Source organism: Salvelinus namaycush, chromosome 7 (genome assembly GCF_016432855.1).
Source record: "Salvelinus namaycush isolate Seneca chromosome 7, SaNama_1.0, whole genome shotgun sequence".
Classification (NCBI taxonomy): Eukaryota; Metazoa; Chordata; class Actinopteri; order Salmoniformes; family Salmonidae; genus Salvelinus; species Salvelinus namaycush.
In genome coordinates, this window is record NC_052313.1 from 49,499,338 (window position 1) to 49,513,873 (window position 14,536).

Here is a 14,536-nt window from a genome sequence, read left to right on the forward strand (position 1 = left end):
TCCTTGTGGCAGGATGGGCGCCTGCAGGCTGACTTTGTCGTCAGTTGAACGGTGTTTCCGCCAACACATTGGTTAAGCTGGCTTGTGTTAAGGAGTGTGGTTTGTAGGGTCATGTTTCGGAGGACGCATGACTCGAACTTCGCCTCTCCCGAGCCCATTGGGGAGTTGCAGCGATGAGACAAGATTGAGATTGGATATGATGAAATTGGGGAGTAAAGCGGGGCAACATTTAAAAAAATAATGGTACATATTTAGTTTGGTGAAAGTTTGTCGTATTATCTTTGCAGGCCTACAAGCTGATGGGCATATGGTTCCAGGAGAAGAGAAAGAGCGAGGAGTGTGATTAAGATACAACCAATCAGAAAACTTTTGTTGCCACCTAGTTTTTTATATCAAGTTATTATTTCAATTAATAGGATTCATACAATACATTTATAGATATTTTAAACCCCCCCCCCCCCCCCACTCCCCACTGGCAATCTGATAGCATGTCAAATAAATTTATGTTACATAGTATATCTACTGAACAATACATCATATAGCCTCAGAAATAATAACAAATTACAGATACACATTCATGGATGTAAGGTCCGTTGGTTAAGGGTTCGTAAATATCCCCTGCTGCTTTTTTCCATGTGTCCAGTGGACACCTTGGCCCTATGGATCCTGGCCGTGGAGAGCTCCATAAGTACAATTTCCTTAAATGTGAGCAGCCATTGTTGCAATGGTAACTGATGAGGTGGAATCCACCTTTGTACAATAATTTTCTTAGCGACTGTGATTCCTGCCAACCACACTCTCTGTTGGTGTTCTGACAAGTGCCAATCAGAGTCAACACAAAGAAACATCCCTATTGGATCAAATGGCAGTATTTTATCTAAGTACAGAGATGACATCGTTGACTTTCCCCCAGAATGCAACCACCCCCGGGCATTTCCACAGCACATGCTGAAAAGTACCAAGGTCCCCTGTGGTACAGAACTCACAAAATGGTGATAGACTAATACCCATGTGATGTCTTTTTTGAGGTGTTAGCTAGGTTATATGGCAAAAAAATATGAATGATTTGGTGATTGGGGTTTCTAGATGATCCAAATATATTTTTCCATACTGTCTCCCAATTCATTTGTCTGTCAGCAAGTCTAAAATCATTTTCCAATACAGTGGATAGACATAATGGTTTTTGTGCTGCTAGAATTAATTGACTATAGATATCAGAAACAACTCCTTTTGAGGGGCGTCTGTCCGTTGGAAGTTTGACCAATGGGTGTACTGCTAGTTCTGCTCCCCAGGGGACCCCATAGGCTGGGTGGATAGGCGGAGTTGAAGGTAAAGACAAAATGATGAACCTAGGACATTAAAACACTGGTGGATTTCCTGGAAACTGAGGAGTCCATTCACATTGAATATGTCTTTCAAAGTATAAACACCCTTCTTAGACCAAGAATCTGATATAAATGGTTTCTTACACACTAAGCATTCCATTTAAGATTAGACCTCATATTCTTCTCTGTAGCTTTCCACACATTTACCGAGTATGCTATAATGGGTCCAAACAATAAGTTCACCTGATGCTTTTGTTGTCTGTGGTGTTGGATATTTAATCTGTGGTCACTGTGGTATAAATTATTGGAGACAGGTGCAGGAATATGTAACAGGGGATTTTAATACTCCACCCAAAAATACAACATGCCATGAAAAGGCACGTGGACGAAGCCCAAAACAAACACATATACAAAAACACAGGGATGTAACCCAAACAGAAGAGCGAGTTTAAACCTCTAATAAATACAGGGGAAGAGACCCGTAATAACGATACACGGGATGAAAACCATAATAACGAGTGCACAATACACGCAGCATGAAAGCCAAAACAACAAAGCACATGTACTCACAAGACCAACGGACATGGGAACAATAACCCACAAGACAATGGTGAACAGAGGGCACATATATACAATTACTAATCAGGGGAATTGGAATCAGGTGTGCGTAATGAGACAGTTCAGTGATGCCTAGAGGCCGGTGACGTAGACCTCCGGAGCTGCTGCACAGAATGAACAGCAGTACCGGGGGAATCCTTGACATTCTCCTTCTCCCCCAAATTAACTTCTTTATGACAGAGTCAAGTTTAGACCAATAGTCTATAGGAGGAAGCAGTGGTAACATGGAACTCATAAAATTGATACGAGGGAGGACATTCATTTTAATCATTGAGATTCTAGCATGCAAAGAAGTGGCCATAGCAGACCATTTTATTATGGCTTTTTTGATATTCTCAATGGTTTCTAAGTAGTTCTTCCTTGGGATATGGTTGGGATATGGTAATGCCTAAGTAGGTGGTTTGTTTCTTCCCTGGAATCATGGGTGGTAGTTGAACACTTCCCATAGCTGAGTTAAGAGGTAGTGGAGCTGATTTAGACCAGTTGATCTTGTAAACAGACCATGTTTAATGTTTAATGGTGTGAAAATAGACATTATTGGCTGGAGGGATTTTTGAGCAGGTGCAACATAGAGCAGCAGTATGTCATCTGAAAACAGAGAAATTGCTAGTTCAGTTTATTTGATTTTTATGTGTGAGGATGCAGCATTTCGACGTATGCTTTGTGGCAGCGGTTCAAGAGAGAGAACAAATAGCAAAGGGGATGCGGGACAACCTTGTTCACATCCTGGTTGTATGATAAATGGATTAGAATGGGTAGTACCAGTAGATATACATCCTGGTTGTATGGTAAATGGATTAGAATGGGTAGTACCAGTAGATATACATCCTGGTTGTATGGTAAATGGATTAGATTTGCTAGTACCAGTAGATAAACATCCTGGTTGTATGATAAATGGATTAGAATGGGTAGTACCAGTAGATAAACATCCTGGTTGTATGATAAATGGATTAGAATGGGTAGTACCAGTAGATATACATCCTGGTTGTATGGTAAATGGATTAGAATGGGTAGTACCAGTAGATATACATCCTGGTTGTATGGTAAATGGATTAGAATGGGTAGTACCAGTAGATATACATCCTGGTTGTATGATAAATGGATTAGAATGGGTAGTACCAGTAGATATATACCCTGGTTGTATGATAAATGGATTAGAATGGGTAGTACCAGTAGATATACATCCTGGTTGTGTGATAAATGGATTAGAATGTGTAGTGCCTGTAGATAAACATCCTGGTTGTATGATAAATAGATTAGAATGGGTAGTGCCTGTAGATAAACATCCTGGTTGTATGATAAATAGATTAGAATGGGTGGTAACAGTAGATATACATCCTGGTTGTATGGTAAATAGATTAGAATGGGTAGTGCCTGTAGATAAACATCCTGGTTGTATGATAAGTAGATTAGAATGGGTGGTAACAGTAGATATACATCCTGGTTGTATGGTAAATAGATTAGAATGGATAATGCCTGTAGATAAACATCCTGGTTGTATGATAAATAGATTAGAATGGGTGGAAACAGTAGATATACATCCTGGTTGTATGGTAAATAGATTAGAATGGGTAATGCCTGTAGATAAACATCCTGGTTGTATGATAAATGGATTAGAATGGGTAGTACCAGTAGATAAACATCCTGGTTGTATGATAAATGGATTAGAATGGGTAGTACCAGTAGATATACATCCTGGTTGTATGGTAAATGGATTAGAATGGGTAGTACCAGTAGATATACATCCTGGTTGTATGATAAATGGATTAGAATGGGTAGTACCAGTAGATATATATCCTGGTTGTATGATAAATGGATTAGAATGGGTAGTACCAGTAGATATACATCCTGGTTGTGTGATAAATGGATTAGAATGTGTAGTGCCTGTAGATAAACATCCTGGTTGTATGATAAATGGATTAGAATGGGTAGTGCCTGTAGATAAACATCCTGGTTGTATGATAAGTAGATTAGAATGGGTGGTAACAGTAGATATACATCCTGGTTGTATGGTAAATAGATTAGAATGGGTAGTGCCTGTAGATAAACATCCTGGTTGTATGATAAATAGATTAGAATGGGTGGTAACAGTAGATATACATCCTGGTTGTATGGTAAATAGATTAGAATGGGTAGTGCCTGTAGATAAACATCCTGGTTGTATGATAAGTAGATTAGAATGGGTGGTAACAGTAGATATACATCCTGGTTGTATGGTAAATAGATTAGAATGGGTAATGCCTGTAGATAAACATCCTGGTTGTATGATAAATAGATTAGAATGGGTGGAAACAGTAGATATACATCCTGGTTGTATGGTAAATAGATTAGAATGGGTAATGCCTGTAGATAAACATCCTGGTTGTATGATAAATGGATTAGAATGGGTGGTAACAGTAGATATACATCCTGGTTGTATGATAAATAGATTAGAATGGGTGGTAACAGTAGATATACATCCTGGTTGTATGATAAATGGATTAGAATGGGTGGTAACAGTAGATATACATCCTGGTTGTATGATAAATGGATTAGAATGGGTGGTAACAGTAGATATACATCCTGGTTGTATGGTAAATAGATTAGAATGGGTAGTGCCTGTAGATAAACATCCTGGTTGTATGATAAGTAGATTAGAATGGGTAGTACCAGTAGATATACATCCTGGTTGTATGATAAATGGATTAGAATGAGTAGTACCAATAGATATACATCCTGGTTGTATGATAAATGGATTAGAATGGGTAGTACCTGTAGATATACATCCTGGTTGTAAGGTAAATGGATTAGAATGGGTGGTAACAGTAGATATACATCCTGGTTGTATGGTAAATAGATTAGAATGGGTAGTGCCTGTAGATAAACATCCTGGTTGTATGATAAGTAGATTAGAATGGGTGGTAACAGTAGATATACATCCTGGTTGTATGGTAAATAGATTAGAATGGATAATGCCTGTAGATAAACATCCTGGTTGTATGATAAATAGATTACAATGGGTGGAAACAGTAGATATACATCCTGGTTGTATGGTAAATAGATTAGAATGGGTAATGCCTGTAGATAAACATCCTGGTTGTATGATAAATGGATTAGAATGGGTAGTACCAGTAGATAAACATCCTGGTTGTATGATAAATGGATTAGAATGGGTAGTACCAGTAGATATACATCCTGGTTGTATGGTAAATGGATTAGAATGGGTAGTACCAGTAGATATACATCCTGGTTGTATGATAAATGGATTAGAATGGGTAGTACCAGTAGATATATATCCTGGTTGTATGATAAATGGATTAGAATGGGTAGTACCAGTAGATATACATCCTGGTTGTGTGATAAATGGATTAGAATGTGTAGTGCCTGTAGATAAACATCCTGGTTGTATGATAAATAGATTAGAATGGGTAGTGCCTGTAGATAAACATCCTGGTTGTATGATAAATAGATTAGAATGGGTGGTAACAGTAGATATACATCCTGGTTGTATGGTAAATAGATTAGAATGGGTAGTGCCTGTAGATAAACATCCTGGTTGTATGATAAGTAGATTAGAATGGGTGGTAACAGTAGATATACATCCTGGTTGTATGGTAAATAGATTAGAATGGGTAATGCCTGTAGATAAACATCCTGGTTGTATGATAAATAGATTAGAATGGGTGGAAACAGTAGATATACATCCTGGTTGTATGGTAAATAGATTAGAATGGGTAATGCCTGTAGATAAACATCCTGGTTGTATGATAAATGGATTAGAATGGGTGGTAACAGTAGATATACATCCTGGTTGTATGATAAATAGATTAGAATGGGTGGTAACAGTAGATATACATCCTGGTTGTATGATAAATGGATTAGAATGGGTGGTAACAGTAGATATACATCCTGGTTGTATGATAAATGGATTAGAATGGGTGGTAACAGTAGATATACATCCTGGTTGTATGGTAAATAGATTCGAATGGGTAGTGCCTGTAGATAAACATCCTGGTTGTATGATAAGTAGATTAGAATGGGTAGTGCCTGTAGATAAACATCCTGGTTGTATGATAAATGGATTAGAATGGGTGGTAACAGTAGATATACATCCTGGTTGTATGGTAAATAGATTAGAATGGGTAGTGCCTGTAGATAAACATCCTGGTTGTATGATACATAGATTAGAATGGGTAGTGCCTGTAGATAAACATCCTGGTTGTATGATAAGTAGATTAGAATGGGTAGTGCCTGTAGATAAACATCCTGGTTGTATGATAAATGGATTAGAATGGGTAGTACCAATAGATAAACATCCTGGTTGTATGGTAAATAGATTAGAATGGGTGGTACCAGTAGATAGACATCCTGGTTGTATGATAAATAGATTAGAATGGGTAATGCGTGTAGATATAACAGAAGAAAGATTCACTGTAACGGTTCTCCTCCGTTAGAGCATGGATTGAACCAAGACGCAGCGTGATATTTCGACATGATATTTATTAGACACGACAAAACAACGAAGACAAAAAACGAACTATACTTGAATTAACTAACAAAATAACAAAACGCATGTAGACAAAACCTGGACGTAAGAACTTACATGTAACACGAAGAACGCACGCACAGGGAAATGACTACATAAAAACCGAACGAACAAAATGAACAAACAAACCGAAACAGTCCTGTATGGTGCAACATAGACAGACACTAACACAGGAGACAACCACCCACAAACAAACAGTGTGAAAACACCTACCTTAATATGACTCTCAATCAGAGGAAATGAAAACCACCTGCCTCTAATTGAGAGCCATATTAGGTCACCCTTTAAACCAACATAGAAACAGAAAACATAGACTGCCCACCCAAACTCACGTCCTGACCAACTAACACATACAAAACTAACAGAAAACAGGTCAGGAATGTGACATAACCCCCCCCTTAAGGTGCGAACTCCGGGCGCACCAGCACAAAGTCTAGGGGAGGGTCAGGGTGGGCATCTGACCACGGTGGTGGCTCAGGCTCTGGGCGAGGTCCCCACCCCACCATAGTCAATCCCAGCTTACGTCTCTCCCTCAGAATGACCACCCTCTTACTCCACCCACCTAATATACCGGGTAACATCAAAATAAGGGACAGCTCCGGGACAAGGTAGCTCAGGACAGATAGGTAGTTCAGGATAGAGAGGTAGCTCAGGATAGAGAGGTAGCTCAGGATAGAGAGGTAGCTCAGGATAGAGGGGCAACTCCGGACTGAAGGGCAGCTCCGGACAGAGAGACAGCTCTGGACTGAGGGGCAGTTCTGGATACATGGCAGCTCTGGACTGAGGGACAGCTCATGGTTGGCTGACGGCTCTGGACGCTCATGGCTAGCTGACGGCTCTGGACGCTCATGGCTGGCTGACGGCTCTGGACGCTCATGGCTGGCTGACGGCTCTGGACGCTCATGGCTGGCTGACGGCTCTGGACGCTCATGGCTGGCTGACGGCTCTGGACGCTCATGGCTGGCTGACGGCTCTGGACGCTCATGGCTCGCTGACGGCTCTGGACGCTCATGGCTAGCTGACGGCTCTGGCTGATCCGGTCTGGCGGAAGGCTCTGGCTGATCCGGTCTGGCGGAAGGCTCTGTCTGATCCGGTCTGGCGGAAGGCTCTGTCTGATCCGGTCTGGCGGAAGGCTCTAGCGGCTCCTGTCTGGCGGAAGGCTCTAGCGGCTCCTGTCTGGCGGACGGCTCTGTAGGCTCATGGCAGACGGGCGGCTTTGCAGGCTCATGGCAGACGGGCGGCTTTGAAGGCTCAATACAGACGGGCAGTTCAGGCGCAGCTTGGCAGACGGGCAGTTCAGGCGCCGCTTGGCAGACGGGCAGTTCAGGCGCCGCTTGGCAGACGGGCAGTTCAGGCGCTGCTTGGCAGACGGCAGACTCTGACCGGCTGAGACGCACTGTAGGCCTGGTGCGTGGTACCGGAACTGGTGGTACCGGACTGGAGACACGCACCTCAAGGCTAGTGCGGGGAGCGGTAACATGACACACTGAGTTCTCAAAGCGCACTATAGGACTGGTGCGTGGTACCGGGACTGGTGGTACCGGGCTGAGAGCACGCACCTCAGAATGAGTGCGGGGAGAAGGAACAGTGCGTACAGGACTCTGGAGACGCACAGGTGGCTTAGTGCGTGGTGCCGGAACTGGAGGCACTGGGCTGGAGACACGCACCATAGGAAGAGTGCGTGGAGGAGGAACAGGGCTCTGAAAACGCACTGGAAGCCTGGTGCGTGGTGTAGGCACTGGTGGTACTGGGCTGGGGCGGGGAGGTAGCGCCGGAAATACCGGACCGTGCAAGCGTACTGGCTCCCTTGAGCATTGAGCCTGCCCAACCTTACCTGGTTGAATGCTCCCCGTCGCCCGACCAGTGCGGGGAGGTGGAATAACCCGCACCGGGCTATGTAGGCGAACCGGGGACACCATGCGTAAGGCTGGTGCCATGTATGCCGGCCCGAGGAGACGCACTGGAGACCAGACGCGTTGAGCAGGCATCATGGCACCTGGCTCAATGCCCAATCTAGCCCTACCAGTGCGGGGAGGTGGAATAACCCGCACCGGGCTATGCACACGTACAGGAGACACCGTGCGCTCTACTGCGTAACACGGTGTCTGCCCGTACTCCCGCTCTCCACGGTTAGCCTGGGAAGTGGGCGCAGGTCTCCTACCTGCCCTTGGCCCACTACCTCTTAGCCCCTCCCCAAGAAATTTTTGGGGTTTCTTCACGGGCTTCCGTGCTAGCCGCGTACCTTCATAAATCCGGTCTCGAGCTTGATTCTCCGGCTTCCATACACGTCTCCTTGCTGCCTCCTCATACCACCGCTCTTGGGCTCTCGCTGCCTCCATCTCCTCACGAGCGCGGTGATATTCCCCAATGTGCGCCCAGTGTCCTTTTCCCTCTAATACTTCCTCCCAAGTCCATGAGTCCTGATCTCTTGGCCGCTGCTCGAACTCACGCTGCTTGGTTCTGGATCGGTGGGTGGTTCTGTAACGGTTCTCCTCCTCCTCTTCATCCGAAGAGGAGGAGCATGGATTGAACCAAGACGCAGCGTGATATTTCGACATGATATTTATTAGACACGACAAAACAACGAAGACAAAAAACGAACTATACTTGAATTAACTAACAAAATAACAAAACGCATGTAGACAAAACCTGGACGTAAGAACTTACATGTAACACGAAGAACGCACGCACAGGGAAATGACTACATAAAAACCGAACGAACAAAATGAACAAACAAACCGAAACAGTCCCGTATGGTGCAACATAGACAGACACTAACACAGGAGACAACCACCCACAAACAAACAGTGTGAAAACACCTACCTTAATATGACTCTCAATCAGAGGAAATGAAAACCACCTGCCTCTAATTGAGAGCCATATTAGGTCACCCTTTAAACCAACATAGAAACAGAAAACATAGACTGCCCACCCAAACTCACGTCCTGACCAACTAACACATACAAAACTAACAGAAAACAGGTCAGGAACGTGACATTCACATACATGGTGCGAATCATTTGTATAACTCTTGCCCCAAAACCAAAATGTTCAAGAATATGCCATAAATATTCCCACTCTAAGCGGTCAAAGGCTTTCTCTGCATCTAATGATAACTCAGCACACGGGGTATCCAGATTGGAAGCCTCAGCAACCACATGAAACATGCAGTTTATGTTATCAGCTGCCTGACGACCCTTAATAAACCCTGTTTGTTCAGGATGTATGATCTTGTTCATAATGTTCTCTAGGCGCATGGCTAGAACTTTGACATACATCTTCATTTCTGTTCAGATTAAACTGATTGGCTGAACATTTTCACATGTTGTGAGGTCTTTTCCTTTCTTAGGGGTTAGGGATATAATAGCTGTATTGATGTCTCTGTGGAATTGTCCTTTTTCAATAGCAATGTTGAGCGATTCAAGAATAACTGGTCCTAGATCATCCCAAAAGTTGAGATTGAGTTCAGGAGGTTTTCCATCAATACCAGGCCCTTTATCTTTCTTCATATTTAAAAGAGCAGCTTTCAGTTCAGATAAAGTGGTAGGTTCCTCTAATACAACTGTTTCTTCTTTAGAGAGTCTGGGCAACGTAAGGTTCTCCGGGAACTGCCGACAAGCAGAAGTATCAAAGCTGTATGAGGAACTGTATGAATCTGAATAATATGCTCTAAAAGTAGTTTTTATTTCTGTAGGATCAGATATCAGTCCCTTTTCAGGGGATCTGATCAACTGTTTTGATGATCTTGTTTCAGCATGTTTAAACTGCAGTGCCAGTAAGTAGCTAGGCTTCTCGCTTGAAAATAGTATTTTTGTCGCACCTATCTAGATATGAATGTCAAAAAGTGATAAAACAGCTTGCAGACCCAGTCTGTAATTCCACCAACAGCTGACCCTGATACTGTTTGACTAGTAACTCTTTATTTTCTGTCTGAACCATAGACTTAGATAGACCACATCATTATTGTATCTGCCCCATTATGGTGTCTGTGAGAGCACAGGCAGTGCCATTGAGGCCATCTCCATTTTGAAGTAGTCCATTTTCTTCTTCTACTACTTTTACTGGTAAACCAACTGACAGGGTGCAAACTGTCACCTAGACTGTGTTGTTTGAACAGCTATAGAGCCAAGGTTGGCGATTTACTGCCACCTGCTGTAATGTAATGTTTCCTCGTGAGTATAATTCATTGACTGATCTCTCCTGATGACCTGGATGGAATTATGTGATCATTCCTTAGCCCATAGGAAGTACCACTCAGTTGACTACTTCAAAATGGTGGAATACTTCAAAGGCAATATCCATGCAAAAACAGTTATATCCATCTTAGGCCTCGATCATTCTTTTTGGCCTGAACTGAACTTTAGCATGACGCCATTTTAGCAAAACGGCTAGAATAGCCAATATAGAATAGCAATACACTAGCATGGAATTAATACACTTACATGTAACCAAATGCTATGGTCAATTACAGGTCTTCCCACAGATTTAGGTCAGCTATTTCCTTCCATGTTTAAGATGATTGTGTTTATGTCATTGCATGAACAGTTTCATCATCTGTCCTGAGGAAGGGTATTTCCATAGAGGAGGTGATTTGCATTGGCAGCTCATGCTTCAGTGCTCTGAGAGTGTTTATAGCTCTGCGAGTTTCAGACTGCAGGACTGAGATCTGTCCTGACACTTTAAGACTGCAGTGTTATCAGCGTTGGGTCCAGTCTGTTGTCTTCTCAGAGCCACAAATGATGATGATACCACTGATTCCCCTGCTGACCACTCTGGGGTTCCTGACTCAGGGTGAGAAAGTCTGCTCTCTGACCTTTCTGAACTGCCGTCTTCAGAGAGCATCTGTTAAGAAAGAGAGACGTTTTGAGAACAGGAGTTTGAGAAGCCTCTATGATACTGCTTGTACATGGTGCGAGAATACAGTTATTTTATTTACGATTATTATGACTTATTCTCCACCTCTCATTTCCAGAATCATCTGGGGCTGGAGTTGTGACTCAGTCTCCTACTGCCAAGTCTGTTAGTCTGGGAGAGACTGTGTATCTGAGCTGCACAGCCAGTAAAGGGGTGGATGATGACCTGAGCTGGTACCTGCAGAAACCTGGACAGTCCCCTCAACTCCTCTTCTATAAAATAAGTCAACGTCAGTCTGAAACTCCTGGTCATTTCAGTAGCAGTGGATCTGAACCAGATTTTACTCTGACCATCAGTGAAGTCCAGGCTGAAGATGTAGGAGATTACTACTGCATGGGTGCGTACACTGATGGGAGGACACAGTGATTTAGAGTCATACAAAAACCTCCCTCAGTCAGACTGCACAGAGACTGTTCTGTTGCAGCTGGGACCTACTACAGGTGTTGAAAGGCAACAGACTATGACATGAAACACTGGTTCACTGAACACAGACTTAAAATCCTCATACAGCGTTAGACAGTCCCACACCAGGACAATGTTACTCTGGTTACTCATGACAGGACCATAGTTCACCCAACCACCTCCTCTACACAACCATAACCCTTACATCACATCCATATAGAAACAACCACTTTACTACCACACCATTGACCTTCAGCTCTGGAATGTTCAGATGGAAATACATTGTGTAGAACAGACATCATTATCTGTCAAATAGAACATTGAGTGTTAAAGTCTTTAATTTTCTAAATGTTTCGCCTCACTGAATGCAAGCTTGATTTGCATGGTCAGGGTGGGATGGTTTGGCTGCTCCCAGAATAGAGAAGTTCTGTCCCCAGGGGGTCAGACAGACAGACAGACAGACAGACAGACAGACAGACAGACAGACAGACAGACAGACAGACAGACAGACAGACAGACAGACAGACAGACAGACAGACAGACAGACAGACAGACAGACAGACAGACAGAAACAGCAGAACACACATACAACAACATTCAGTACAAGACATATGACATGTCTTACTCTCATTTAGAGGAGGAATATAGTTATGATAAAGACTATGATCTAGCTGTAGTTACATTTCCATTTGTTGTCACAGTAAATACATGAGTCAACTAATCCATCATGTTATTTTCAAATCCAACTTTATTAGAACTGAGACAGACAGCAACATCACAGTAACAGTGTGAGTACAGAACACATAGAAGTCTCCTGTACTCTATACAATACACATTACTACCCAGACTGTGGTCTCCCCAGCAGTACTAGAGTTTACTCAGTACACTACTCTAACACTCTAACACACTACTACTGCTCCAACCAGGCCCCAGACCAGACCAGAGCCTCGTCTACTCCTGCTTCCCCAGACAGAGCTCCTGTTGTGGGCCTCCTCCACTAGGCCCTAGACCAGACACTGGCTCCTGCGAAGAGGGGAGGCCTGGGTGTGTTGGAAGTGGGAGACCCTGCAGGTGTAGAGCTCTCCCTGCTCCCAGCCTGCCTTGCTCAGGGTCAGGGTGCTGCTGCGTCTGTAAAGGCCTTCCTTCTCTTCTTCTGGACTGGTCACGACCCCCTGTGTCACCTCCAGCCCATCCACCTCCCAGCTCACCAGCGCCCCCTGAGGGGAGTAGTCAGTCAGCAGGCAGGCCAGTGAGGCAGAGCCCCCAGAGAGCTGCTCAGAGGAGGGGGGGAGCAGAGACACTGTGGGACTGACAGTAGGACCAGCTGGAGAGGAGAGAACGTTTTAATGTTACATTCCAGAGGAGAGAGAAATAGAGTGTTCAATAAAATACATAACTTATTAAGATTCACAGAGAACACAGCACCACACAACATCAATTGCATAAATGCACAATAAAATACATCACTGTTGCTGATTTTTTATTTAGCCATGTATTTTCACAGACTGTGAAATATCTTTGCTGTAAAAGGGACAAGGACCCAATTCATCAAGTGATCTTATCGCCCAATATCACTTCTAAATGCAGATATTAAGTAACTTTATACTCTGCTGTTCAAACAACAACAAAACAGCCAACCCCACCAGTGTTTTTGGTAAACAGCTGAGGGATGGAACTGGAGAACTGTAACCTCTCTCAAATTCATAGACAGAGCTATGGATGCAAGGACTGACCATCCATAAACTACAAATTATAATTTCAACCATGTTTTGAGGCTATATAGTGTTTGTTTAAAATTACATCGTTCACAAACAATTTAGAAAACATGATTCTATTTTACTTTCTGATAAGAGTATGGCAGTTGAACTAAGCTCATGAGGCAAGTAAAATCAATGGGTATATATAATTAATTTAAAAGGCCCAAAATGTATGTAGCAATCGCAGATTGCCCATTTAAAGTCGCTCCAGTTTACAATAATATCAGACAATAAAAGGGACCAGAACATTTTCTGTTATACAAAAAACATTCTCTGTGTAATTCACGTGTCATAACAGTGAACTTAACCTGATTAAAGCTCTTTGAATAAAAAATGTGTTTCTTTTGTATAACTTGTTCAAAGACAGGTTGCTTGGCTGCACAACTGAAAGTCTCCCACAGAAGGTAGCTAACATTTTGCATTCTAAACCCTCCATTCTAAAATAAATACTAACATTGGGGTTTCCTTTAGAAAGTTTGAGTCTTAAAATGTCTGGTGTTCAGTATTTCTATTTTCTGTCGTGTTTTGTAAGTAGTAAAGGAAAAAACACTTACTTTTCAGCTGCAGTTTGGTCCCTCCACCGAACGTGTACCACAGTGATACAGTCTAGTTAAGACACCGTACAAAAACCTCCTTCACACAAGAGTGAGCTCACCCTGCACTAACAGAACCACTCATATAGCTCCACACAGCTTTGTAGAGCTTTACTGTACTCATAAAGCATTACACATCTTTACATACAATTACAGTATTTTACACTCTTAATATAGGAAATATTACAGCAAGTAATATTCATTTTTTATTATTACATTTGAGTCATTTAGCAGACACTCTTATCCAGAGCATGTATGTGCATTCATCTTAAGATAATTAGGTGAGACAACCACAATAATTAAGAACTTTATGTACCTATATAGCATACTCTGATTAATGAAGTCTCTGATTTGAGTCTCTTTAAAGTCTCTTCACCCAAACTCACTGCAAAATGTTTTTTC

At 42.7% G+C, this 14,536-nt stretch overlaps 1 gene segment (V, D, J or C); it reads right to left on the reverse strand.

Moving 5' to 3' along the window:
• Positions 1-12,601: 12,601 nt before the first annotated feature.
• Positions 12,602-14,258, reverse strand: LOC120050793. The segment is given in 3 exon segments: positions 12,602-13,108; positions 14,096-14,147; positions 14,250-14,258. Coding segments are annotated over 3 exon segments (381 nt in total).
• Between the last annotated feature and the right edge of the window lie 278 nt (positions 14,259-14,536).